Source organism: Equus przewalskii, chromosome 14 (genome assembly GCF_037783145.1).
Source record: "Equus przewalskii isolate Varuska chromosome 14, EquPr2, whole genome shotgun sequence".
In the NCBI taxonomy this organism is placed as follows: domain Eukaryota; kingdom Metazoa; phylum Chordata; class Mammalia; order Perissodactyla; family Equidae; genus Equus; species Equus przewalskii.
In genome coordinates this window covers 4096382-4124377 of record NC_091844.1, presented here as the reverse complement: position 1 = coordinate 4124377, position 27996 = coordinate 4096382, and the positions used below count along the sequence as shown (strand labels likewise).

Below are 27996 nucleotides of genomic sequence, written 5' to 3'. Positions count from 1 at the left end.
ACATCTTCCTGACCCAAAGCCTTTTACTCTTATTGGACCATGAATTTTATTTATTTATTTTTCCCCTAGCAAAATTTCCAGCAGCCAAGTATAGATTGGACACAAGTCCCTTTTGGAAACTTAAGGAAAGCAGCATGATGGAAGGCTTTGGGAAGGGTTGGAGGGGCAGGAGACAGGAACCCAAATCCCCTGGAGGGCCTCAGTACCTTCTGAAGTCCCAGGGTCAGCTCGTCAGCTCAGGGCCGAGTTGAGGCCGGGAACAGGCCCCGAACTTCCACTTGTGCTGTTCCTGAACCGTGTTCAAAGGCACCTGGTATTTATTGGTGATTCCCAACTTACGAAACAGACCTTTGAAGGAGAAGTTACTTGTACAGGCAAGAGGACCGTATACACCTCCTGTAAGATGTATGGTGTGGTTGTCCCCGTGATCCATGGCCATAGCACGTGTGTGCAGAGCAGAGCTTCATAAAATTGTGATGTAACGTTTCTTTATGTAGTCAATGAAATCATTTTCTGATCCTTGAGGTGATGATCAAAGTTTGGTCAATCATTTTTCTTTTCTACCTTAGCTGACGTGCCCTAGCAGTGTGGCTTCTAGAAAGCTGGAGAAAAAAATTAAACATACAGAAAAGCAAATCCCCCCCACCGTCTTTTCCCTCTGACAGATTGCAGAAGCTGAATTCATAACATTCCAGTTATTTCTCCACTGTTCTCTGAGTTGTACCTTACAGGTTACAAAGGAATTTTCACAAATTCTCTTTCAGATCTGGTGATGTGGGTATTCTCCGCCTCCCAACTCCCATTTTATAAAAGAAAGACATGAGCCAGGAGAGGTTACTTTACTTGCCAAATACGGCACAGGGTGGAGGGTGACCCGTGACTCATGTCTGCGGGCTGGATTATGGATGGACTCACCTCGCAGTGCTCTTTGTCCTGCTTTCAGAGTCCCTGGACCAGACACGTAGATGACATAGATGGGACAGAGCCATATACTAGGAAACAGGCTGCACAGCTGTAAATGAGACTGTTACTGCATGTGCGGGTCCAAAATTAGGAAAGGTAAAGTGTTTTTCCTTGGCCTCCCGCCTCCAGAGACACAAAGAGTATATCCTTACTGTGTGTGTAGCTTTTAGCTAACTAGACCTGGAGTGGGCACATCTTTTGGAGGTGAGGGACATGTTTATTACCTTGTTAGTGGTGATGATATCAAGGTGTCCTAACTCATCAAATTGTATACATTAAATATGTGCAACTTTCAGTATGTTAAGTATACCTCAATAAAGTTGAAAAAGAAACTGCTCTAGCAGTAATGAGGGTTACTTTACAGACCTACCCGCCGTGTGTGCAGATCTGAAGGAGGTAGATGGAAAACTGGGGAGCTGACTTCCACAGTAACATGTCTGGTAGTCCCAGGACACTGTGGGCAGGGTTGGTGGTGGTCCCAGGGACCTCTTGCCTCTGCCTTCTCATGTCACTGGTGTGCCTCTGTAGATGGTGAAAAAGCACCTTGAGGTTTAGATTTCTGCCTATCGGAATCAATTTTCCAGTTGACTTTTATTATAGCATTGTAAATGTTTTCTTTGGAAAAGGTATTGGCTTCAACGTGTTAAAATGGTTATAAAAACGTTATGAATAAACTGGACGTAAAACATCACAGTTTAAGGAAAACTTTTTTGGTGCTGTGTTAACAAGCAAGATCTTAACAACAGCAAGTTGTGAATGGAGACCAGTAATCGTCAGTGCTTATTGAGGGGGAGGTGACCCTGTCCCCCTGCCAGGTCTGTGGCTGTGGGGGTCACCCTGCATCTCCCGTGAAATGACATTTATTTGCCTTCCCAGCCTCTCAGAGAGTCAAACTGGACCAGCGGTAGCAGCGAAAAGTTAATTAGTTGGATTTGAGCCTGACTGCTCTCTGAAGGAAGATGGGGAATCCTACTTTTTAAGTCTCTGACCTTTGCGTGTGCAGACTGCCCAGGCCACAGTGTGGGCAGGCCGAGGTCAGGAGCCGCCCAGGGCCCTGGCGGACTCCAGGCCAGACCCACGACCCCAGGGAAGCAGAGAGCTTAGTCTGCTGGGGGCACGTTCCATAGAGGCTGCTTCTGCTCAGCCCCCGGCACTCATGGGGGTTCAGTGGGAAACACACAGACCTGAGACCCTCCCCAGTGAGACTGGCCTGTTTAGAGGGTGTGGGGACCTGGCAGCTTCTGATGGTACTGAGGATTTGTTGCCAATTCTGTAGTGCTTACGAAGCCTGAGAGACACCGAGGTCGGAAGCGGGAGAGCCGCTGAGCCAGAAGCCTGAGGCAGGGGCGCCTTCCCTGTCGGCAACCTGGGTCTGGTGGAGGCCTCTTTTCTGGGAGAAGCTAAATACAGGCCATCTTCAGATGACCACATCTGATAGTCCGAAAACTCATATTTAGGATGGTTTTGTAAAACGTTGGTTGTATGTTCCCAGTGGCTCGATCCTAAGCCTCTTCAGCTCATGCTTGGCAGCAGAGGCCTCTGGAGAGAGTGCCGAGTGTGTGGCACAGGGACTGACATCTGCTCGTAGTTCTTGTCACAGCTATGTGTTAACCTCTGGGCCTTAATGTCCCAGACAGTGATAAGGAGGGACGAGGTGAGTGCCGGCTCTGTGACCTTGGATTTCTAGGAACAGTACTGCACGGACAGTTTTGTACCACAAGCCTGGCTGCTACACCCCCACAGAGTTCTGTGGAACAAATCGTTCCAGGTGCGTGAGACCCCATTGGAGCCCCCGCCTCCCCCCGATTGCAGTGAACTCAGGCGCTCATCTGCCACCTGAGTCTCAGCTCCAGAAAAGGGAGCAGGGATCTCCGCGAGCTACACGCTGCCGGTGCTGCTGGCTTTTGTTGGCTGAGTGGGACCAGGCATGGAGGAGCTGGACGCTTGGTTAGGTGCTTGGGAACAGAGTGGAGACGTGTGTACTGGGGCCTCTGCCTCGCTCTTGTCTTTCTAGAAGCGAGCATACGGCTCCCAGGGAGCCCCGTCAGTCAGTGCTGCTGGCTGCTCAGGGAGGGAGCCACCACCTGGGTGGAGGGGTGGCCTGGGCTTCTGGTGCTGGAAGCTCCCCGGGATTCAGATGTGTTGGTGCAGGGGAGCACCGCTCGTGTAAACGCTTTCATCAAAACCGTTCCCAAACCTGGTTCCTCCTCAGAAGCCAGGAGGGACTTTTGAAAACAGACCCCGGGCCCAGTCCCCACCCCAGGAATTACATGTTGGGAAGCCTGCACTTTGTTGCTTTATTTTAAAGCTTCTTCCAAGTCATACTGATCAGCCAGTTTGGAAACTGCTGACCTGGACCCTGGATTTTAAATCCCCTGCCACCTGGAGAGAGAGAGGCTGGTTTGGGATAGAGAGCACAGGAGAGGTAAGGAGAGAGGGGGAGGCGAGTGTCAGCACGCGTGTTCCTGTCTCCTAGATGTGCCTCACTCACGTTTGTGCGAGGTCACCCCTGTGTGCTCTCTGAGCTGTGCGTTTTCCTGGAGGAGTCACCAGGATGCTCAGGCCCCACTCGGGACCAACCTGGAGTGGGCTCAAGGGACCGGCCTGGGCATCTGTATGTTTACGTTGGTCTCCTTAAAGGTACCTTCTCCTCCAAGGTCCTCCGTGGGAGGATTTTCCTATAGGCACACTTTAGATAATTCACGAGACTTAAAAAAAATTCCATTCTGTGACTAATTACAGTGTTTATTGGCCGTACTGATTTCTGATCCTTACAGTGAGCTCACCCTCAAGGGAGACTCGTCTTATGCACAGAAATCTAACAAAATATAATGAGGAAACAGTGCAGGGCGTTGTGGTGCTTTAGAACATACCAGAAAAGGAGTGCCAATACTTTCTCTCCATGCCTTGTGTTCTCTGCTTTGGAGATTCCAGCTTGGGATGGTGAGTTCCTGGAAGACAGGGCTCAGGGTTAGTGGAGAAATCGCATAGCAGTCTATATTGTTTTGTGCGAAAGGGAAATAATTTCTCTTCTTTTAGGGATTTTTACAGAGCCTTACTTTTGCCTGGCAGGGCCAGTATCTGGGTCACCTGCAGAGCACAGAAGGATGTGAAATAATTATTACTTTACAAAGGCGACATGCATAAAGTGAGCCCTTCTCTGTCAGTTACATCACATCCTGAAGATGTTTGCAATGTTCCACAGCCAGACCTCCTAGTCCTCAGGATCGAAGTCCCTTATATCTTAGCGTCCTGATGGTCAGGACTGGGGCTCCGGCACTGCAAGATCCCGGCAGATCTTCTGATTAACCAGTGATTGCATTGTGTCCTTGACGACTCTAGAGCTTGGGGCTAAGGTGTCCTGTGTCCCTTGAAGGCTGACCCCAGGAGGCCCAGTTCTGTCCCCGTGCAGATGACATTTGTGGGGAGGCCTGTCATGTTGACTGTCTCAGGAATGGAAAACTTATCAGGCTGGTGTATAGAATATCTGATCACTCAGGGTTTTTTCTGCAAAAATATAACTAATAAACCAGAAAATTCTTATTCTCAAATTAGAGCCAGGTTCGATTACCCGGTAAAGGGTTCTGAACTCCTTTGAGCAGTCCTGGGCCCCTGGGTTTGGGCCCTTTCAGACCTGTCTCCACAGTCCCCTCCATTCCAGCACAGATCTGACTTTGCCTCTGAGCGGCTTCTCTGTCTCCCCATCACACCCTGGCACACTTTAGAGACACTATATGCGTGTTCGTGTATGTGTGTCTGTGTATGTGTTGACACTGGAAGGGTGGAGAAGATACTCCACGTGGCGTGAATCGTCGTCAGAAGATGGCAGGAGGATCTATATTAATATCAGATAATATACATTTCAGAGTAAAGACAATCCCCAGGTGCAGAGACCCACTCAGGAGTCCACGTTACGTTTAGTTGTCGTGGGACCTTAGGCTGTGAGGTTTTCAGACTTTTCCGGGTTTGATGACTGTGAAAGTTGGAGGAGGCCTTGTCAGGTGTTCCTCAGACGGCATTTGTCTGATGTTTTTCTCGTCTTTAGACTGCTGTTATGGGTTGGGGAGGAAGACGCTGGAGGCAAAGAGCTGTTTTCATCGCATCCTATCCAGGGCATGTACTGTCCATCTCACTTACCGCTGTGCTGCTGGCTGCGGTCACCTGGCCGAGGCCCCGTGTGTCAGCTTTCTCCCCTTCTCATGCTGTCCTCTCTGGAAGGAAGTCTAAGCACAGCCCACGCTTAGGGCTGGGGAGTTACACTCCACCTCCTTGAGGGGGAGTGGCTACATAATTTGTTTACGATTCTTCTGGGGAAATTTGTCTCTTCTCCCCCATTTATTTATTTACTCATTCATTCCCTTGCTTGCTTTTTTTTTTTTTTTTTTTTTTTTGCTGAGGAAGATTCACCTTGAGCTAACATCTGTGCCGATCTTCCTCTATTTTATGTGGTATGCTGCCATAGTGTGGCTGATGAGTGGTGTAGGTCTGCCTGGAACCCCAACCTGGGCTGCTGAAGCAGAGTACACCGAACTTAACCACTACACCACGGGGCTGGCCTCTCCCTTGCTTTTTAAAGTTAGCTTCACCACATGCATGTGTAAACCTAGACAGCATTGTTCAGTTTGGTCGTGTTAGGGCTTTGTGAAAATGGAACTGTGGAGGATGTAGTCCTTTGGCTTTTCTACTCAGCATGGTTTCTGAGAATCGTCTGTGTACTTTGGGGAGGCTCTCTTCCCTCTCACTGCTGAGTGATGCTGAGGGATGTGGCTGTCACCCACGTCTCCCTCTTCCTGTTGGTTCAGTGATGGATTTCTCTTCGTCACCTGTTGTAAGCAGAGCTGCTCGGAGCCCTGTTGTGCAGGTCCCCTGACACACAAGTGCTGGCATTTCTCTGCTGCCTGTAACTCGACGTGGCATTGCTGCCTGGGACAGGGTGTCAGTGTTCAGCTGCACAAGATAATTCCAAATTGTCTTCCAAAGTGGTTATTCCTTCTTACTCTCTCCAGCAGAATATGAGCATTCCCATTGCTTCACAGCCTTCCTAACACTATCAGCTTTTTTCGTTTTTATCCCTTTAGGGTAGAATGGTATCTTACTGTGATCTCAAATTAGGCAGAGGATCGAGCTTTTTTTTGTGCTTACTCACCATTTGTACTGCCCTTCTGTACAATGACCGTGTCTTTTACTTGCTTTTCAATTGAGTGTTGGTCTTTTTCTTCTTGAATTGTAACAGTTTTTTATATATTCTGGATACCAGTCCTTTGTCATTATATGTACTGCTTACAATGGTTTCTTTACAAGTATATATCATCATATTTTGATCTATGAAAATGAATAATTCCTACTTGAGAATCCAGATGTTCTTTTAACTGGAAGAGAGTCTTTTTCTGTGCCAACAATGGATACCACTCTCTATAAACTTTAATGCTTTCATGTAAAAGGGAATGTGGTGTTCTCACAGCTTTGCTGAGAGGGCCATATCCATTTTGTGTTGTTTCGGTGTTCAACACGTATTTTTAAATTTTGAGGTTGAAAAACATAAATACAAAGTTTTTGCATGCTGGAATTTTACTACCATACTTAAATTATATTTGCCACGTCTGTGATCTAGTCTTAGACTGTGCCTTCTCAGTAGTTTAATGAGCTTTGCTAAACTTGTCTTTCGTTATCTGTTGCTGCACTAATCAGTTGCTAGAAAGAGAGAGCAGATTCACTCTTCATTATTGATCTGCATTTCATGAATATTTATGTATATTCCATGTACTTTCACCCTTTTACTCAAAGTAGCTGAATAGTATAAAATTTAAATTTTTAATTGGCATTCTTCCCTGGCTTCCGTCGTGAGTTAAGAGCCCTTATTATGTAGAATAAGAATGACTGTATCAAAAGGTGAGATGGTTTTAGATGAAGCATCTTAAATTTGAATCCAGCGGCAATTCAGGACTTCGGTGTAGGACACACTAGCCCATCCGCGTCCTCTGTCCACGCGTGGATTCCTGTGGTGGACATGCCACCAGCAGCTGCTGATAAAGAGCGTCACAGGCCCTTCGCCCGCTCACTCCTTCCGGTACTTGCCAAGTGCCACACAGGCTCAGGCCTTGCTGAGCGTTCTGTTTACGAGGAGGCGAGGGCCTTGTCCTCACAGAATTACAGTCAGTGAGAGAAAATAGACAATCGATAAAAATATGTGTGAAGTTCTGGTAAGTGGCATGGAAAGAAGAAAACAGCAGGGGTGGCGGGGATGGTGGTGACGCAGAAGCTCTTCTAGGAAAGGTGGGCAGCTGGGCTTGGCAGAGAGCTGGGGTTCGTCAGGGACGGGCTATGAGAGAGGGAGAGTGGAGCACGGGAGGTGACACTGCATCACAGGCCTGAACGACGTGGAGGAACAGAGTTGTGCAGAGAGCTGTCTCAGGGAGGAGCATGTGAGCATCAGGGGCAGAGGCCTGAGGCAGGAGCTCACCTGGTTGTTCTGAGGAAGAGCGAGCGTGAGGAGCAGGCTGTGGTTTGGAGAAGGAGCCCAGAGTCAGGGCATTTTAGGCTTCGATTAAAAGCCTCGTGTGGCGGGAAGCTGCAGTGAGGTTTGGACAGAGGAGCGACACAAATCACCAGCTGCTTTACGAGCATCATGGGGCTGCTGTTAGGGAAGCCAATTGGGAGTTGCGTGGAGGGGTGGAACCAAGGATCAGCTCAGAGAAAGTGACTTAGTCCCGGCCAGGGCTGCTGCTGTCTTGGAGCAGGGCGGGGAGGGTGAGGTTGGTTGCAATCAGATGTATTTTGAAGGCGAGCCTGTAGGGTTTGCAGATGAAATGGGTGGAGTGTGAGAGACAGGAGTCTGTGGGATGGCTCTAAGATTTTGGGCCCGATGAGCAGCTGGGTGAATGGTTGTCATATATGTCATTTACTCAGAAGAGAGCTCTGTGGGAGACACAGGTTTTTGTTGTGGTTGTTCATTTGATTAGCTTTCTTTTGTTTTTGGTGGGGAGAATGAAGAGTTTTATGTGGACATGTGAAGTCTGAAGTGCACATGAGACCTCCAGACAGAGGTGTTCAGTAGGCAGCCGGGGAAACAAGTCTGGCATCCAGGGGAGAGAGCAGAGGTGGAGGCAACAGTTGGGAGCGATGTGCCTGTAGATGGCACTCAGAGCCAAGAGGGTAGATGGACTCGTCCAGGGAGCAAGTGGGCGGATGGTCGATGCCCCCAGACAGCCTGCTGCTCCTGCATCTCTAGATCAGAAGTACCAGCAGGAGCCAGCGAGGAGACCAAGGAAGAACAGTCAGAGAGGAAGGGAGAAAAGCAGGGCTGGGCGACTGCCTGGGAGCCCAGTGAAGGGCGTGTCCAAGAAATGGCTGCTGGACAGGGTCAGCTGTCATCGTGTAGGCAGGATGACATGGAAAAGAGAGAGGCTCATGACAGGTGGAGCGCGGGAATAACTGGAGGAGCAGGTTCCTGCGGGAGCCAGGAGGGGTGGATCCAGGGCACGGAGGAGGATGGGCTCAGAAGGTCGCCCAGATGCTTGCCAGGAGCAAAAGGGACAGCCGAGTGTTCACAGGCACGGGTAGATGTTTCCTTCTTATCGCCTCTGTTTTTCTCGGTGAAAGGAGAAGCAGGGTCATTCCTCAACAGAGACTGTGAAGGGGAGGAGATATTAGTGGGTGGAGAAGATCTGAAGCAGCCCCCCACGGAGGGAGAGCAAGTTCACTTAGGACACAGAGTGTCCTGCCAGGCAGCACCAAGGGCTCGCGTGGGCCGCTGATCAGAGATATAACATGGGGCTGCTTTGCGGGTTGTGATTGCTGCTGCTGCTGCACATTCGGCCGTCCCGGGGCAGGTGTCCAGTAGCTGCTACCAGAGTTTGCTAAGTGCCCCCTTGGTGCTTTTGGTGCCGTGTCAGACTCCTGATTTATAGCAACCGAGATTTCTTTAAGTGCTCCTGGCACGTGTTACTGAGTTTTGGCTCACCTAAGTCAAGGATAAAGGTAATTATGCTTGGGGAGCATGAGGTACGTACCGCAGACTGCAGGTGGGGTCAGGGACAGGGACGCCTGGCTGGGTTGGAGCCGGTTAGTGAGGGTGGGGGATGGGACTGAGACTCGGGAAATAGGCTGCAGGAGAAATAGGTGGCCGAAGATGGTGACTTTGGTTATGGAGGGAGTGGGAATAGTCAGCAGGGCAGACACTGAGAAATAGGTTAGGGACCCAGCGAAAGGCGTTACTTAGAAAGCATTGCTTCGCAGGAGGGAAGGCTTGTTGAAATCAAATACCATCAGTCTCACAAAATAGCTTTTTTACTGTCTTCAGCAACACTGTGACCCAGGAGCTGGACTGGTCAGCACAGGAGAACTCTCATGTGTAAAATGTACAAACAATGGGATGTGTAAACCCGCCAGATTGACTTTAAGACTGGAGCAGAAGATACCCAGGATGAGCCTGGAGTATCTTGTGGTGCCAGAAAGTAAGGATGTGCTCAGGACACCACACACACTCACAATGATGGGCTCTGTCAAAGGGACACAGGAGTCAACAGAAAGAGCTCCCAGTAGCGAAGTTAGAACAATTAGGAGCAACAGAATAAATAAGTACTGGATTGTAGCCCACAGTGTAGAATAAATATCCTGAAGCACATACTGATATAAATAAATGGTTGAATAAATTAAAAAACACGGGAGGAGAGACAAATCTCCCATGCGGATTTCCAAATAATTTCTGAGCTATTCCTCCTCGAGGGGGTGGAGCATAACTCCCCACTCTTGGAGTGTGGGCTGTGCTTAGAGACTTCCTTCCAAAAAGCACAGGATGGAAAAAGGGAAAGAATGACTTGACAGTGGAGAAACCCACTGGCACTGTCTCAGCCAGGGAGTTGAGGCCCACACCAACAGTGATGAGTCCTGGCCATGCTGTGTGGCCTTGGTGTGATGCAGTGACAGTGACACTTTACCCTGTGGTCTTTCCCCCAAACTCATGCCCCCAGTCTGATGAGGAGAAAAAGATCAGACGAGACCCAGCTGAGGAGTATTCTACAAAACAGCTGACAGCGTTCCTCAAAACTGTAAAGGCACCAACACAAGCAGAGTCTGAGGAACTGTCGCAGCTGAGAGGAGCCCTAGGAGCTACGGCAGCTAAACGGGATGTGGTCTTTGGAGGAGCTCCTGGGATAGAAAAAGGACGTTAGGGAAAAATTAAGGACATCTGAATAAAATATGGACTCTGGTTAATGGAATACTAGTTGTGTACTAGCATTTCACATAGGACAGTGAGTTGCTTGGTGATTAACTCCTAAAAACTGGTTGATAAACTCAAATTTTAAGGCATTTTTGTTCTGTGGTTTAATTTTGGGGGCTGGCTGATCCTGGCAGTAAGGATACATTAATAGTAGATATTCACTGCATAAGACGGGGAGAGGGGTGAGCAGAAACCCCAGATTTATTATAAAGTAGTATAACTTGTTTTTAAATTGAGAATTGCCATCCACGAACAAATCCTGCTGAGGATCCATTAAAAAGAAGGTTCTCTTAGGAAAGTAGGTGTACCTCACACCCAGTAGGATGGCTCCTATCAAAGAAACAGAAAATAAGAGTTGGTGAGGATGTGGAGCACTTAGAACCCTTGCGCACTGCTCGTGGGAATGTAACAAGTTGCAGCTGTTGTGGAAAACAGTAAGGCAGTTCCTCAGAAAATTAAAACTAGAATCACCGTATGACCAGCAATCCCACTTTGGGTGGAGACCCCACAGAATTGAAGGCAGGGTCTCGAAGAGGTGTTTGCACACCTGTCTTCATAGCAGCAATATCCACAGTAGCTAAGAGATGGAAGTAACCCACATGTCCGTCGATGGATGCATGGATAAACAATGTATTGTCTATTAGACAGTAGAATATTATTCAGTAGAATATTATTCAGGCTTAAAAAGGAAGGAAATTCTGACACATGCTACAGTATGGATGAACCTTGAGGACATTATGCTAAGAGAAATAAACCAGACCCAGAAGGACAAACACTGTATGATTCTACTTATCTGAGATCCCTAGAGTAGTCAAATTCGTAGAGACAGAAAGTAGAATTGTGGTTGCCAGGGGAGCAGGATGGGAGTTAGTGTGTAATGGGTACAGAGTGTTGGTTTTAGAAGATGAAGTTTCTGGAGGTGGATGGTAGTGATGGTTGTGCAACAGTATAAGTGTACTTTATGCCTCTCAACTGTGTACTTAAAAATGGTTAAAATGGTAAATTTTATGTTTATTTTGCCACAATTTAAACAAAGAAATCATGGGGTATATTGTATGCTTGAGCTTCTGCTAATACGTACTGTAATCACTCTTTAAAAAGTGGTGAATGCTGCTCTGAGGTCACGGGATATGTCCAGTCGGCTGGTGGAATTGCCAGTGTGCAGTGGACCCCACAGCCCAAGAAATAGAGACCTGGGAATGAGAGCCCTACAGCCAGCAGTGGGAAGTGAGCACACTTGCAGAGCTCCAGGGGCGGGACAGGGGCCAGGAGGACTGGGGAGGAGCAGGCGGCAGAGGAGGAGAAGGAAAAGCCAACAGTCGCCCATCATGGGTACTTGAATATCTGTTTTCACTGGTTGGTTCTCTGGAACAAGTCTTTGTTCATCAACAAATACTTTAAATTTATATTTTGGTAGTACTTGGGTACAGCTCCTTATCTGTAAGATATATTCTAGTAGGTACCATAGACACAAGAAAATCCTCTCTAGGCTGAATACAAGCAGATATCATTAGTACTGGTCACGGTGGGAGCTGGGATGTACCCAAGACCCACTGGGGTCTGTTTGTGGAACTTCCTAAATAGAATTCACAGTGTATGGCATCCCAATTTTATGGCGCTATCGTCTTGTTATTTTAAATTTTCTCTCTCTTTTTAAATGATGCTGTCATAATCTAAAGCAAATGCATTTTTGAATCCCTGAGAAAGCTGCATTCAAGTCCGGCGAGTCTTGTCATTTGGCGTTACGTGGGTGTAGGTAGAGCAGGACTGTCTAACATTTATGCAGCGTGGACTGGGTATTGCCTGTGTCCTGTGGATTGTGTCATTTCATCCTACCTCGTCTACAAACCCAGAAGTGGAGGTCATATAGGTTAAGCAGTTTCCCCCAAAGTCACCTGCCTGGTTGGTGCTGAGTCTGGATTTCAAACCCTGGCCTTCTCCCTGAACGGAGAGGAGCATTCGTGGAAATGGGTCACGTCGGTGGCCACAACGGAAACCTTTGCAGACTCGAAGACGTCGTGACTTTACAGGCCACAGGCTTTGATTATTATCCAGTGTTAGAAAACATGTCATAGAAACACCCTGTCCAGAACTCCCCGTGGAGCAGAGGTCGCGGGTCTCAGTGACTCGGACGCCTCTGCCCTGCACCCTCAGCTGCGCTTAGTGGGAGTGGCTGCAGGGAGGCCACAGTCTGCTTGGGAGAGAGCGGTCCTGACCGGCCTGCCTGTGACGCTCCCCCCGGGGGAAGACCCAGGGGAACCGAGCTCTTCCACCCTATGTTCTGGAGTCGGGAAACTTTTACCTTCAACTAATCTAGCCTTCCTTTACCCTCCTCTAAGGAAATATTAGAAGACCAACAAGACCCTTCCCAGATCATTCTTGGAAGGTTGGAGCTCCTGCTGTTTTCTCTTACCAATTTATCAAAATGAAATTGAAATTCAGTTCTTGTTTATCAGCATCTGCCTTACCCTGGGGACTTCTTTTTTTAGCCATGCTGCAAAATTCTGCTGCCAAGGAGCACTAGCAGGTGGTAGAGGATGCTAGATAAAGCCCGGGCTTTGTGATAAGACCGTTCCAGTGGGTTTGAAGCCCAGCTCAGGCGCGCTCAGCCTGTGGACCGGGATGAGTTATTAGTGTCTCTGAGCCCCAGTCTCATCATCCATTAAGCCTATCTGTAGATCGTCTCTGCCTCAGAGGGCGCTGTAAGCATCAGACGAGCCCACACGTAGGAGACAGCCTGGTGCGGGGACGAGGGGAGTGTCAGTGGCTCGTAGGGTAACCGTGCCTGCTCACCTCGAAGATGGCAGCTTGTGCTGTGGCCGCTCCCTCGCTATGGAAGAAGGTGGGTTGGGCTGAGCTGTGTTGTTTATTTTCTCTCTTACATGGAATGTATTTTTGTGCTGCCGCGAAATAGTAAGACCTTGACTCTTGTCACAGCTTAATTAGCTTACTGAGAGTTGGAACAGCCACTAGATTCCATATTGTGTCCTACTTGAAGTTGAGGTGTATGAGCTGTAATTAGTGAGACTGCTTGTAAAAAGCCACCAACTGGCCTTTCTGTTCCCCACAGGAGACCACAGGTTCCTGCCAACTCCTGTCAGGTTAGTTGGCATCTGGTAAGTCGCTTATCTACAACACAACTTGAAACTTTAATAAAGAACTTAGAAGGCATTTTAGTTGCTCCCAAGACTGTTTCTTTGAGTAGGTCTCCTTAATGCAAATGTGCTGTTTAAAAATATTTACAAATGTACACCAAGGGAGGGGAGCATTGAGCTAAATGAGGGAAGACATGGAAAGTATTTCTTTTATGGACTGACCTTATCATAGTTACTGTCTTAGTTTCCTGTTGCTGCTGTAGCAATTGCCACAAGCACGGAGATTTAAAGCAACACAGGTCTACTCTCACAGTTCAGGAGGGTCCCACACGGGTCTCACAGGACTAAAATTAAGGTGTTGGTGGGGCCGCATTCCTCCTGAGGCTCTGGGGAGAATCTGTTCCTTGCCTTTTCCAGCTTCCAGAGGCCACCCACCTCCCTTCCCCGGCTTGTGGCCTCTTCCTCCATCTTCAAATGCAGCAATACAGCATCTCTGTGTCTCGGACTCTTCTGCCGCCCTCTCCTGCTTGTAAGGCCCTATGTGATACATCGGGCCCACCTAGATAATCCGGGATCATCTCTTCATCTCACAATGAGCTGATGGGCACCCTTAACGGCCCTTTGCCATGTACTCTGACATATTCACAGGTTCTGGCTTCTAGGATGTGGCTGTCTTTGGGGGGCCGTTACTCTTCCTACCATGTCTACTGAAAGCCTGTGTTTGAGTGAGTTTCCGTAATAATTGGTTGACTGCATTGAAGGTGTGAGATATTACAAAGAAAAGAATCCTTAAGACCCATGGTGAAGTGGATTATTATTTGAGTAATTCAGGCTGTATGTTGAAAGTTAACATAAGAATGACAGGTTTTTTTTGTGTGTAGTCTTAATTTCTTTTCCTACCTGGTTACTCTCTAAACCATTATTTGCTCATAGACACATAGATTTTTATATGTCTGTATCCACATGTGCACATATGAATTTTTCTGAAATTCCAAGTTAATATCCTAGAGGTGAAATGTTACATCTGTTTTGTCTGTCTCCCCATGTTTCCGTCTATATGTTTTGAATTGAGTTCCAGAAATCATATTCCATCCACGGAAGATTATATTGTAAAGTGGGACCGGCAGCTTTTAAAGCTGTGGGACCTGTCTGTTCTGTGGCGGGCTACGTTGGTTAGTCACTAGAAGGGTGAATGAGGCAGACGTATACTAACCTTCAGTTGTCAGTCTGCCTTATCCTTGAGTTTCCCATTAACCCAGGTGGCTGAAGCCTCAGCAGCCCCTGTCAGCACACGATAGGGCCTCCCAGACAAAAAGAGGTGAACAGGTAATCTGAGGTGGTGCCAAGTGCCATTCAGGGAGTAAAGTGAGAGGCTGAACACTAAGTGACCTCTGAGGGGAGAGGCCAGGACAATGATCTTAGATAGGAGGTCAGGGGAGGTGTCTCTGAGCAGGTGTTCCTGTGCCTAGGGCTTGAATCACAAGTGAGCAGACACCGGTCTGTCTTGCTCACCAAGGAACCTGGTGGCTTGAAAGAATGCTGCATAGCCAGTGCCTACTAACTCCTGATTCAGGAAGGGAGGGGTCACTGGACCATCGCCCCACCGTACACTTACAGAGTGTGCTGCAGTGTCCACAGGGTTTTAATTATGGCCAGAGTTCCCGTTCTTGCGTCTCTTCTGTGCTGGGCAGGTGCTCAGGGCTTTCTTCACAAGCTCCTAGGTGAGGTTCTGTTACAGAACAGCAGCTGGGCCGAGGTGGCATGGCAGGACTCTAGCCCGGGTCTGTATGACACGGAAGCCCGCCCTCTTAAACACCACATCGTCACGGTTCTCCTGAGCGTCAGAAGCGTCTCGTGCAGCTGGGCAGGTGCTGTTATTCCTCTTTTACTGAAGAAGGTGAAGTCCAAGGTGGACGTGCAGATGGTTCATTTAAGCTTAGAATCCCAGGCTCTTGACCGAGTGGTCCAGCTCAGTCCCTGAGAGCCCTTTGGAAATGTCTGTGACCACTCTGGGGGTGTAGGAACCCTGGCCATCATGAGGAGTATGTAACCCAGCAAGATGCAGTTAACAGGATCATTTTTAGAAAGAAAATGGGGTCCTAGAATAGGATCGCTGTTATTTTAGGAGTTAGTGAAGACTGTTCAGCCAAAGAAGCAAAGAAGTTTTTATAGCTGTTTTAGTTTGTTTGGCTCTTTTTTAATCTTCTCCCACCTAAGACTTGAAAAAGCAGCTGGGCTCGTTCGGTTCTTCTTCAGTCTAACTTGGGGTTCTTGCTGAGCTCTGTTCTTGAGCGGTCGCGCGACATCTAAGATACAGTTGGGCTCTCTAATGCCAGATTTGTGGCCCTTCTTTCTGCTAGCTAGACCCAGGTGATAACTAGCTGCAGTGAATGAAGGCTAAAATGACATTTCCTTGAAGTGCCTAAGCTGGAGTGATAAACGTGTGTTACTCTTTGCGTCTGAGCTTCATAATTCTATCAGACTAAATCAGAATACCATCTCTGACTTAAAATTTCAGTAGTCAGAATGTACTTTTTCAGACTTTCTTCTGTTAGGGCTTTGCCATATAAGAAATTCAAGTCAGTTTGTATGTCTGATTTTATTGTGGAATGATCTTGATTCTTTTCCAGTCTCTTCCTATTCCAGTCCATCCTGTGAACTCCAGTCCTATGCCAGTCATGCCATAGGAAATCACTCTTAACTGAAAATAATGTGTGCTTCTCTTGGGCACCTAAGAAACAGTTTCCCAAACCCTCAGGGGTGGAATCTCAACTCTTGCCCAGCATGCAGATCTATAGAATGGGCCTCCAGCCGGCCTTTCCGACTGTGTTGGCAAAGAGAAGAAAGATCAGACATCTCTAGAAATACTGGGTCATGGAGTGGGGTCGGGGAAGGGTACCTTACTTCGCACTCAAACGGCTTAGAAAGGAGAAAACGTCCTGAAATACATATCCTGTTTACTTTTCATTTTATTTTATTTTATTTTTTGGAGGAAAGTTAGTCCTGAGACAATATCCGCAGCCAATCCTCCTCTTTTTGCTGAGGAAGACTGGCTCTGAGCTTACTCCTGTGCCCATCTTCCTCTGTTTTGTACGTGGGACGCCTGCCACAGCATGCCTTGACAAGCAATGCGTAGGTCCGCACCCAGGATCCGAACCAGCAAACCCCGGGTCACCGGAGTGGGAGGTGCAAACTTAACTGCTGCACCACCGGGCCCGCCCCTACTTTTCATTTTAGGTGATTCTCCGGTGTCATTTATTCTTCATTCTTCTACTCACCACCGCTCTTGCTGACACCTTTCTGGCCTGGATTGCCCTCCTCCAACTGTGTCGCCCCCCCAGATCCTTCCTACCCATCTTTCAAGCCTGAACTCAGCCTCCTTTTCTCCTTCCCCACCTCCCAGTTACCGGTCCTTTCAGCTCCCTGCCGTGTTGAGTGGTAGAGTTCGCTGAAGTGAGGCGGTTGTTGATTGCCTCGCCTTTTGAAGCTTCATAAGTCAATTACGATAGGTTTAAAACCCGTTGCAGCCACCAAAACCCGTGTTTCCTAGGTGCATTTATTGTTGGTGCTGTGAAGTGGAGTCTGACTCCCAGGACCCTGTGGACAGCAGAGCGGAACCCTGCCTGGTTTTTCTGCACTGTCCTCTCCCCTTCCGGCGCTGTATCAGACGTGCTCCACTGCTGTTCACAGGGTTTTCATGGCCAGTTTTTTGGAGGTGGGTGGCCAGGTCCTTCTTCCTTGTCTGTCTAGTCTGTCAGCTCTGCTGAAACCTGTCTACCGTGGGTGACCCTGCTGGTATTTGAAATACTGGTGGCAGAGCTTTCAACATCACAGCCACATGCAGCTGCCATGGTATGACAACCGACAGGCAGGTGGTGTGGTTCCCTGACTGTGACGTGAACCTGGGCCGTGGTGCTGAGCGCGCCGAATCTCAACCACTGGCCCACCGGGGCTGGCTTCCTTGGTGCATCGGAACTTTTTATTTTCACCTGTCCTAGGGTCCTGGATTTCCTGGGTTGGAATAAGCTTGTCAAAATACAGAGCGCATGTTATACCCTCACCCCCCCTAGAAGCAAGCACAGATTTGGGAGCTGACAGACCTGGGCTCCTGACTCTGTCATTTAACACGTCACTGATCTCTGCGCTCCTCAGTCTCTGAAGGACGCGTCCCTGAAAGGTGGGTGTCCTGGATGAAGTGCGCTGGCATGTGTCAGCTGCCTGTCCCACACTCAGGGTTGACTTCCTGCACCAGCGTTCCGTCTCCACTGGTGTGAGGTCAGCTGCCCCAGGAAAAGCCGCTGTGAGGAGGCGTTGTGACCCGGCTCCCTCTCGTGGGCGTTCCCCGCCCAGGCCTGTCAGAGTCACCTGGCGAGCTGTGGAGTTGCTGACTCTCAGGCGTCCGTCCTGGGGATTCTGATACCACTGATCTGTGCTGGAGCCGGGCGCTGGCATTTTCTTAAGCTGCCATGTGATGTTCCGTGTGTATGGAAGCCAGCTCCTTCCTTCACTGCTGATCATGCAGCTAGGTCATGCAGAAAATTAATACGTTGCTTTGATTGGTCTTAAATGATAGGCTGTTCTTATTATAAACTCTTGAAAATTGTGTAATTAAGAAACAAACCTGATATTCAAGTGGAATATTCTCTGAGCCCTATTCCTGTTATTGCTCTCATTGTTATTAAAAAAGGAAAACTGGCTTTCTGACTTTCGAAAGTCTAACCTGATGGAAAGGTCAGGATAGAGAGATACATGGTGTGGACTTGAGATTTTCTGAAAGTAGAGAACAAAATTGTCTGCAGTTTGGAAATGAGCTTTGTGTAAACGCTGTCGTCTTCGACGTTGTATACATTATGCATGAGGTTTATTCAATACTTCCTCCTTCCCGAAAGGTGTGTTATCTCTAAATTTGGAAATGAATTCATGAAAGGAGAGAGCGTGTATTATTTATAAATTTTTGAGCATCTAGTAGAAAGTGTCATATTATTTAAAAATCATATTCCTGCTTCTGTGGAGTCAGTGTCCCTCGGTCCCCTCTGTAATCCTGAAGCCGTCTCTGTGAAGCAGTGGGAACTCCGCTCTGTCAGAGAGGAGGGGAGGCTTAGTCAAGAGTCTTTCCATTATTCTTTTCTTCCTAGTTTTCAGGAAACTTCTAGTCAGTTGAAGGACTGACTATTGAATTTTTCTTCTGAAAAAATACCCATCTTCTCCCTAAGAAGTCTGGAGCTGCCACGGTAGTGATAACTGTGTCCATCTTAGTCGTACCTTTGCTGTTTGTCACTTCCAGAATTAATTAGTTACGTAATATATCTATTTGTTGTTGTTTTAATCAAGTTTTTATTGTGGAGTAATTTTGTATTATGGTTCACTCTTGGCGTTGCACATTTGCTGGGTTTTGACAAATGTACGGCGACGTGTATCCGCTGTTGTAGGATCATCCAAAATAGCTGCCCTGCCCTGCAAACCCTGTGCTCTGCTTGCTCACCCCTCCTGCCCCCTCACTCTGGCAGCTATTCCTCTTTTTACTGTCTCCATAGTTCTGCCTTTTCTAGAATGTCATGTAGGGGAATTGTAAAAGAAGAAGTTATTCATGGCACGTGCGAGAACAGTCAGGCAGCCTTCATTCAGGGGACTGCTGCAAGGCAGTTTGCAGTGGGAGAGAGAGAGGGGGCTCCACTGCGACACACAAGAAGGACAAGTGGGAATTTACCACCCCGGGGTGGAGTCGGAGACGAATGGAACGTCACGAGGAGGAAGCGTCAGAGGTGCGGGGAGGGCTCTGGCCAAACTGACCTAAAAGGCTTCTTCCTGAAGGCAGGCCTGTGAGCAAGCACCTTCTTGGTGGGGGTGGAGGATTCTGACTGAACCAGCTGAGCAGGATTCTTGCTAGAATTGGGCAACGGAAACATGGCCGTGGACGTACGAAAGGCGAGGACTAGTTTGGGAAGAGGATTCGGAGGAGCCTGACTAAAGTTTGGTCAAGGAGCGCGTCTGCGAAATCCGACAGTGGGTGCCTCTTCAGGTGGGCTTCTTCCACTCAGCTGTCTGCGTTCCAGGTTTCTGCATGGCTTTCAGGGCTTTCTAACTCATTTCTTTTCGTCGCTGAGTGATATTCCATTGTCTAGGTGTACCACAGTTTATCCATTCATCTACTGAAAGACATCTTAATTGCTTCCAGATTTTGGCAATGATGAATGAAGCTGCCATAAACAGCCATGTGCAGACTTCAAGAATAATTTTACATTTCAGAAAAGTTGCACAGATAGTACAAAGCATTCCTGTATACCCTGTACTCAGTTTCTCCGGTGTTAACACCCTACGTAACCGTGTTACGTTTGTCATAACTAAGATTAACATTGGTACATTACTATTAACTAGACTTCATTTGGATTTCACCAGTGTTCTCACTAATTTCCTTTTTCTATTTCAGGATCCAATCCAGGATACCACATTGCGTTAGTGCTACATTTATTTTAATTTTAATTTTAATTTATGGGAATAGTTTGGGTGTGTTGTGTTCATTAAATATGTTCATAAAATTCAGCATATCCTGAAAATATGAATGCAAACATATCAACTATAAGGAGCGGATGTTACTTAATTACACGAACACATTCAATTAAGATAACGCTGTTTAGAATTTTTTGGAAGTTTTTGTGGGGGGCAGAGCATGCAAAATTCCTGATGTGTGAAATTGAGATTTGTTGTATAAGATTGCTGTTTCTAAACAAAATGGCTTGTTGAAAGAAGGTCATTTTAAGGTTGAGTATTTCAAGACCCAGGAGAAAACGGGTTGCTAAGTTGTAATAAAAGCTGTCAGTGTGTAATTTTTCAAGTTGATGCAAAGGATAAAGGGTTTGGTTGGTTCTCTAATGAGCATCTCCAAATGTTTTGCTGGCAGAAGGACTCCATGAAAGATGACAGAAGAAGTTATTGTTATAGCAAAGTGGGACTACACAGCCCAACAGGACCAGGAGCTGGACATCAAGAAGAACGAACGCCTGTGGCTGCTGGACGACTCCAAGACGTGGTGGCGGGTGAGGAACGCAGCCAACAGGACGGGCTACGTGCCATCCAACTACGTGGAGAGGAAGAACAGCCTGAAGAAGGGCTCCCTCGTGAAGAACCTGAAGGACACGCTAGGTGAGTGCACAGTGCATCAGGACCCAGGTTGGAGCTGCGCAGCTCCCCGTGATGGAGGGCGAGGCAGCCTTGTGCTTTTTGAGAGGAGAGTGTTCATCTTTTTAGTTTGTGTTTAAAAAAAAAAAAAATGTTTTAAATGTTGACATCTTTCTAGATATCTAGTTGACATCTTTCTTTTTTTAAATCTTTTAAAATTAAGAGATCAAGATGGAGAAATATCATGTTTGTCATTTCCTGGAGATTTTAGAGTTTGGAGTCTTATGTAAGTTGACAGTTCTGTGTGTTTCGCACCCCTGCACATGTTTCTGTCTCCTGGCATCAATATTCTAGAGGATCCTGAGATGAGGTTACCCCCTCCAAAACTGTCAATGGCTCTGCCTATGTCATTCCATCAAATCTTTTCTCTCTTGCAAAATCCTGTGCATTTATGCATAGAGAAGGAGATAGTGTAAAGCGCTTTGAACCCTGGGTGAATTTCTTCCCTCTCTTAAATTGATGACATTTCATACCGTAGTCCTGCGCAGTGTTAGCTAAGGTGGCAACTGGGTGAGCACCAGTGTGATGTTGAGGCCGTCTAGGGTCACTGGGGTGGGGACAGCTGGGAGCTCAGCTCAGTCGGCTCCTTGTGTGACTTTCCTCTCACAGGCCTTTCACTTCTCTGACATCTGGACTGGGGAAGGGCCACCTTGAATCCCCTGAAGTTAATGGTGTCCAGTCTCACCTTTGTACGCATATCAGACTCACCTGCAGTAGTTACTGCTTCAGGTTATGTGAGAAAATAACTTCAGGAATTCTCCTTTCTGAAGTGACGAAACTGAGCTGCCATTTGAAGAAGCTCTTGTTGCCTCCTCCTGTGAGAGAATGTGGACTGGACCCGAGATTGCTGGTTATCACTTAAGAGTTTGCAATTGAAAATTGAAATAAGTCAATAGTATCATCACCTGTGTTACATATACTTGAGTTTTTCCTTTTTATTTCTAACAAGAGCATTTGTGTCATTTTGAGGGGAGGGGAAGAGGTGGGAAACTGAAAAATTATACACTGAGTGTAACGGGTGTTGCAAAATATTCATCTTTCATTTTATGCACTGAAGTCTGCTCTCTTCAGAACCATTTAAAGTCTTCATTTATTGGGTAGGACTTTTGTGTTGCGGATTAGGTTATTTCCATGATTTGGAGAGAGAAGTGGGACTCAGATCTGTGTATGAATCACCCCAGCTCACCAGCTATTGTAGATTCTGAGTCTGATGTAGAAATTCCATTTTTCATGAGCAATCTGATTCTTTTTCCGCTAAACTGACCCCTTTATCTTTTTTTCCCAAGCAAGTCCCTTGAAAGAAACATTGTTGTCCTATACTTATAACTCGTAATTAACTGTGTTGAAGAAATACGGATAGCATGAATAGATAAATACGTTGAGTGTCCTGAGCTTAATTTGATTTATTTTTTCCAATTTCAGCCTCTTACCCACCAAAGTACCTTTTTTTGGAGATGCTAAGTATTTTTGACTTGTTTTATCATCTTATCCATTTTTTAAAAATATATTCTCAAGATTCTAGTAAAGAACAAAATACCCAGAAATTGAATGAAATGCTGGGAGGTAAAATAAGCACTATGAATTGTCTAGAAATTCCCTTGAGTAGCTTGTCGTTGTTTTCCTTCAGTTTTAGAAGGTGAGAAGACAGAGCCTCGGGCTGGAACTCCTCCCCACTTCTTTCACCCAGAGGCTGATGTTTTCTCCAGCTGTGGTCAGCTCAGTGTGCCCGTGTGCCTGGGCCCTTGGAAGGAGAGGAGGCTCAGCCAGCCATGCTCGGGCTGGCTGCCCGGCCCGCCCCTGACAGATGGCCACCAGCTCTGCTGGAACACTTCCCCTCCTAGAGCCAGCCAATTCCATTTTTGGAGAACACAGATTGTTAGAAAGCTCTTCCTTAAATAGAATCAAAGTTTGCTTTTCTTCAACTTTCTCCCCTTGGCTCCCATCGTGCCCTCGAGAGCTGCACTGTGCAAGGCGATCCTCTCCCATGGAATCAGTGGCAGCTCTCCTCCAAGCTTTGGTCTCAACTCAGGCACACGTGTCCTTGGAAACGTTTGTACTAAGCATTATATATTGTAAAAATACAAATAAAATGATGCTTTGAGCATCCATAGCTGTCAGTAGCGGTTGGTATTCACAGTCTAGCCACAGTTTCTCGGGGGTCTGTATTCCTATCACCAAGGAGAGATGTCCCCCACTTTTTGTGTATCTTTCTGTTTTGATGTGTTTATCATACTCCGCCAAAGCCTTACTTTTGTTGGACAAAGAGAGAGCTTGTTATCTCAGTCTGGGTTTCCATTGCCCTCTTGAGCAGCGTCAGCGAGCAGGGAGGCACCCCGACAAGAAATCACCACGGCGAGTGGCTTCTTACTGCTCCACAGGCAGACTTGACATGGCCGCGCGGTCAGGAGGGAGGGTGAGAAAACAGTCCTCAGCACCTCCTGCCTGCCCTGGTCTCCATTGCTACGGAGACTGGAGCCAAGGCGTGCATGGCTTCTTGTTACACTGTTGTCACCAATGTGCTGTCAGTTACAGTGGGATTGCACGTCAGTCTTTAAGTGATCTCTGCTGCCTACAGGAAGGAGAGAAAACCAGATGAAAACTACTCCGCATCTGTTGACCTTCTAATAGCCACTTGTGGCATCATCCACAGTTGTAATTTTTACTGCTGTGGAAATCCGCCTTATTCCTAAGTCCATGCTGAGATTTCTCTGGCAGACACCTGATTTGGAATAAAATAGCACCGGACTCCTCAGCAAAGCCCGTGTTATCAGTGTGTGTCCACATCTCCGATCGCAGGTCGCTGGAACTCTGTAGGGCGCTGTCCTGCTTCCTTACGCTGACTTGCTGTGTTGAGGTTGGTGGTGAATTTAATCACGTGTCATCCTCTGGTAAAGTGACTTCCAGAAAGCAGTACCTTTGATAGGAAGGGCTCTCTGTTGAAAAAGGATTGACGTTCTTTCTTTTCCTTTAATAATTTATTATTAAATCATTTAATTATTAAGTTTTTAAATTATAATTGTGAGATGGGGAGACTGCTCGCAGGGAGGTATTTTTCAGAGATTTTCCTTCAGGCTACTGAAGAACTGTTTTTGTTACCACTTCATGATAGCAGCTGGAACCCGCCAAAGCCCCAAAGGCTCACTCTCCTCGGGTTAATTTAGGTCTAGGTGCTGACTTGGGTTACCCAGAACAGTACAGTTCCATTTATAACCTGTTAGGAGCCTCCTCTGAGGGTTTGTTCCAAGGCCCACGGGTCCGTTGCTAACCACCTCCCTGTCGTCTGGAGCCGGAGTGACCTGTCCCCCAGGGTTGCTCTTTCCTCACCTGTCCCAATGTGACCAGACGGGAGGCCAGTTGGAAACCTGCCAGCGGTTAGCCCCGGGACTCCCACCTCTGTGACTCCAAGCCAGACCAGGAGCAGAGAGGCTGCCGAGAGGGCTGCCCAAAGGCCCGCCAACTGAAACCGCCTGCTGCTCGCTGCAGCTGCTGCCTTTGGACAGGGAGGAGTGGTTCCTGCGGGGGACGTTCACAGGCTTCTTAGAGGCATACCCTTGCTGATTGATTTTAGGGTGGTAGGTGACTTCCCCAAGAACGCGCTGCTAGTCACAGGTCTGCGGCAGACGTGAGACTTGAGCTCAGACTTGAGGTTTTTACTCTGCCACGTTGAATGTCAGAGTTTAGTAGGTGGGCGTTCGATCCGACTCCTTTGCAGACATCAGTTAGAATGTTGGAGGAAAATTCAGTGACACCAAGTTCTTTATTTTGGAGATGAAAGCTTACTAGCGAAATTTGAGTGGGGTCTGAGAGTTAGACAGTAATCATGTATCAACGTCAGCGTCCTGATTTTGATGGTTGTATTGGGGTTTCGGAGAGAATGCCCTGTTGTTGAAATACACAAGAAGTACTGAGGTAATGGAACGGCACACTGGCAGCTTACTCTCAAATGGCGCAGGGAAAATAATGTTCTTCGTGCTGTTCTTGTAACTTTTCTGTGCCTTAAAACGAACGGACAGACATAGTGGTTTAGCAACCACCGCAGGCTATAGTTGGCTCGTAGCGGAGGAGACGTGACCCGCCCTATCTTGGCAGTTACGGTGTTTCATGCCTCAAATTTGGTACAGGCCTGTCAGTGATCAGTGTCACTGATCGAGATTGGTCCCAAACATGAGAATAACACCGTGCGTAAACGTGTCCAACCGATTCTTCATCAGAATGATTTCCCCTAGTCCTCGATTCAGAACTTTCTCTAATTATCCAGAGGGTTCTCTCCGTATCCCTAGCATGCGAGTGAGGAAATCCCGGCTTCTTGCTGCAGCAGCCCAGACTGTTTCAGCCAGTTCAGTGTATGCTTTTTAGTTATAACGGGAATAGGAGAGTGACAGTCAGAAATGATCTCCTGGGTTCCCACCTCTGTGGTTGTGTGGGATGGGAGGGAATTTGTGTGTAGACACCACAGGATTGTGGGTCTTGGCTGTGATTATAAATGTTCTCATCAGGTCTGAACCCCAGACAGGTGGCTCATTATAAATTAAGTGTGGGTCGTGAATGCCGCAGGCTGTGACTCTGGGAGCCTGGTCTGAGTCTGAGTTATCCCTTCCTCGCTCTGTCCCTTGGAAATCCCTTGTAAGCCCCTTCATTCCCTGCTGAGTGACTTTGAAAACAACAGCCAAAGGCTGTGAAATAGGGATGCCCACGTTCTGGAGGGATCAGCACGGCGTAATAGGGTATGTTCAGATCAGCAGCGGGAGCCTGGCCAGACGTCCTTTCATCTGGTGGGATGTGAGGGTTAGTCCCTGACTTTCTGAAGCTTCTGATGTAACTGGGAAGTAACACCGGCACAGATCGACAGCCCGCAGTGGAACAGCACCACTGTCCCTGCCTGTCCTCTTGGAAACTGGGACTAGACTGTGCACGTCCAGCCTCTGTCCTGTCCTTCAGGAAGCAGTATAGCCTGATAGTTAGGAGGGAGACTCTGGAGTCCTAGACCCCCGACGTTCAGATCCCGGCTTTGCCACACACTGGTTGAGTGGCTTTGGGCAAGCTGTTGAACTCCCTAAGCCTCAGCTGCATCATCTGTAAAATGAGTAAGCGACTACTTGTCTCGTAAAATTGTTGAGAAGTGAATGAAGTCAATCATGTAAAGACTGCTCAGGGCTGAGCTGAGACTTATGAGAGGGGCTGGGGCTTCAGCTGAGGGAGGGAGAGCATGAGCAAAGATTTGGAGGCTGAACGCCAGAGGTGTGTGGAAGGACATTAAGTGAGCCAACCGGACTGGAGTGAGGGAGAGTGCTGGAGAGTCCTGAGTGACCCGGGTGCGCCTCACTGTGAAGGTCCTGAACACTAGGCCTGATGCCGTTTGAAAAGAGAACCCCCAAAGATTTCCCCAGAGGAGACAGGGCGCACAGAGTGTCCTGATCCTGGTCTTCAGGAGGGGACTGGAGAGGGCAGTCTGTCAGCAGCAGGCTGGGGGTGGGACCTCAGGTGACCCTGACAGCGTAAGTCCTGAGCTCAGCCAGGGGATGGAGGGTGACAGAGAGGAGGGGCTTTTGCAGGAACTCCCCAGGACTCTGTGCTGACTGGTTGTGGAACAGCTAGAAGAAGTATTAGTCACCGATGACTCAAGGGTCTTGAGCCTGAATGAATGAGCCGCAGAACTAGAGAACTAGGAAGAGAAACTGGGCCATGGCGGGGAGACCTGTCGGAGTTTCAGTGATGGCAGGACACGAAGCAGAAATGTTCAGTAGGATGCTTCAGGAGACAGAAAATTCAGATTTCTTGTATAACGTACTATTTTTAAGTGAATTTTAGTTTTTAGACTTCTACATAAATAATTCTATCTGGGACCTGCTGTGGAGACCAGACGTTTCTGGAGCAGCTTGTCACGTACCTCAGCCAAGCTTTCAGTCTTTGTGTTGTATTGAGGATGGGTCCCAGACCGCTGGTCCCCGAGCCCTCCGCTGGCAGGAAGACCCACAGGTGGCCCCATGGCAGCTGGTGCCCAGAGGCCCGAACGTTCCACAGCCAGCATTCCCTGTGCTCTCGACCGGCATTTCTTGCAGAAAAATGTGTCTGCCCACTCCCCAAAGCCAAACAAAAAGCTGATGAAGCAGAAAAATTCAGACCAAGACCCCAGAGCTGATTTTGTATGCGTTTCTGCAATGAGTGGACTGTAATAGTTATTTCTCTGTGAGTGCCTGATTTGCACCAGATACTGTGCCAGCTGCCCGCGTACATCTTTGTTTAATCTTCACAGTACTCCTAAGAGGGAGGTAATAGTATCCTCATTTTTCACGTGAGAAAAATTGAAACTTGGAAGTTAAGTGATGTGCCCAAGGACACAGAGTGAGTGATGGGGTTGAAATTCAACCCAGGTCTGCCCGACTCCCGCCTCTGTCATTGTTGATCAGCCTGGGAACTGGGGACTCAGATTGGAGTGTGGGAGAACGAGACCTGCTGGGCTCTGGTCTTGGTGGATCCCTCCCTCCTGGGCCCCACCGCACGGCTGCTTCGGTTTCCACCACCCCCGCTGTAGCCCCTCAAGTGTTAGGGGACCGGCTCCTTCACTGAGCACTGTTTTCTTCCCAACCCCCAGGGGTTCACTTATTGATGACTCTGCTGGTTCCTTAATGTTGAGGGGCGCAGGAGCCATTCATTAAAATGATTCAGAAGCCGACTGTCACGGGAACAGATCTTTGTTGTAAATTGATTTGTGTGTTGGCAGCAGTTTCGTCAGCAGCGGTCGTGCCCTGCACTGCTGCCTGCATACATCTCAGCCATCTGTGTGGTCCGCTTCTTTGCACGACACGGATTTCTGCACACGGGTATTCCTCAGAATCGTACTCTCTGAAATGCCTGTGTTTTATAAAACCATTCCTTTATGACAGGCATACTACAAAAATATTTGAAAAATGTAAAAAACTTACCTCACCTGTGATCTCATCACCCAGAAATAATCAGTGTGTCTGTAATCCTTTGTGTGTGTTTTCTCAGTATTCATGCACATATATAATCAGAGTCATCGCACAGATGACCTCTTGCTGTGGTCAGTACTGGCTGTCACAGCGCACTTGGTCCAGCAAATGTCAGGCTCTTTCTACAGGGTGCTGATCCCAGCACGTGCTGGGACGGGGACTGACCAGTGAGTTTGGGTGGACACTTCCTGACTCATCATGGGTCGGGTGGCTCACTGTGTTTTGTATATTCTATAACATATATAAGAGGAGAAGCTGATTCTTCATGGTGCCTTTGTCTTAGAAATAGTTTGTTTTTCTGAGGTGACTGTTCTGCAAGAATAAGAATATTACTGCGAACCCTTCTGCATGTCACTGAAACATGCTTCCTAACCTGAGTCATTCTCCAAGCAGCCAGCCCTTCAGTTCACAGAAGGACCAGCCACACCACTCCCCTCAGCCTCCCCAGCATGCACTCACCTCTTCACGGCATTGAAGCAGGGACTCTGGGTTCTCAGAGTGGTTCCTGCCACCGCGGGCCTACTGCTTCAGTCTCTGTTGTGATATGACTCAAGTATGACGTATCAGAATT

The 27996-nt window shown here is 47.8% G+C and overlaps 1 protein-coding gene and 1 long non-coding RNA gene across 17 annotated transcripts in view; one reads left to right on the top strand and one right to left on the bottom strand.

Annotated features, from left to right (window-relative positions):
• NCK2 (NCK adaptor protein 2) overlaps window positions 1–27996 on the top strand; it is a 135734-nt gene that overhangs the window by 77274 nt on the left and 30464 nt on the right. For 9 of the 14 annotated variants that reach the window (XM_070573358.1, XM_070573356.1, XM_070573350.1 and 6 more), the window contains one exon: window positions 20177–20418. In XM_070573358.1, coding sequence (XP_070429459.1) covers window positions 20193–20418 — 226 coding nt within the window. In that variant the 5' untranslated portion in view covers window positions 20177–20192. Of the gene's footprint in view, window positions 1–2814; window positions 3389–8719; window positions 8941–19089; window positions 19298–20176; window positions 20419–27996 lie in introns of those variants that run through there. The other 5 variants (XM_070573360.1, XM_070573359.1, XM_070573362.1 and 2 more) reach the window with 4 other exon arrangements.
• LOC139075668 (uncharacterized) lies at window positions 22–27982 on the bottom strand. 3 transcript variants are annotated; one of them, XR_011526277.1, is made up of 6 exons: window positions 27885–27982; window positions 21163–21269; window positions 3837–3914; window positions 1334–1485; window positions 916–1030; window positions 22–602 (listed from the first exon to the last, which is right to left on the bottom strand). It is a non-coding gene; the product is annotated as an uncharacterized lncRNA (long non-coding RNA). The 3 variants fall into 3 exon arrangements; XR_011526275.1 differs by having other exon boundaries at window positions 916–1012; XR_011526276.1 differs by having other exon boundaries at window positions 916–992.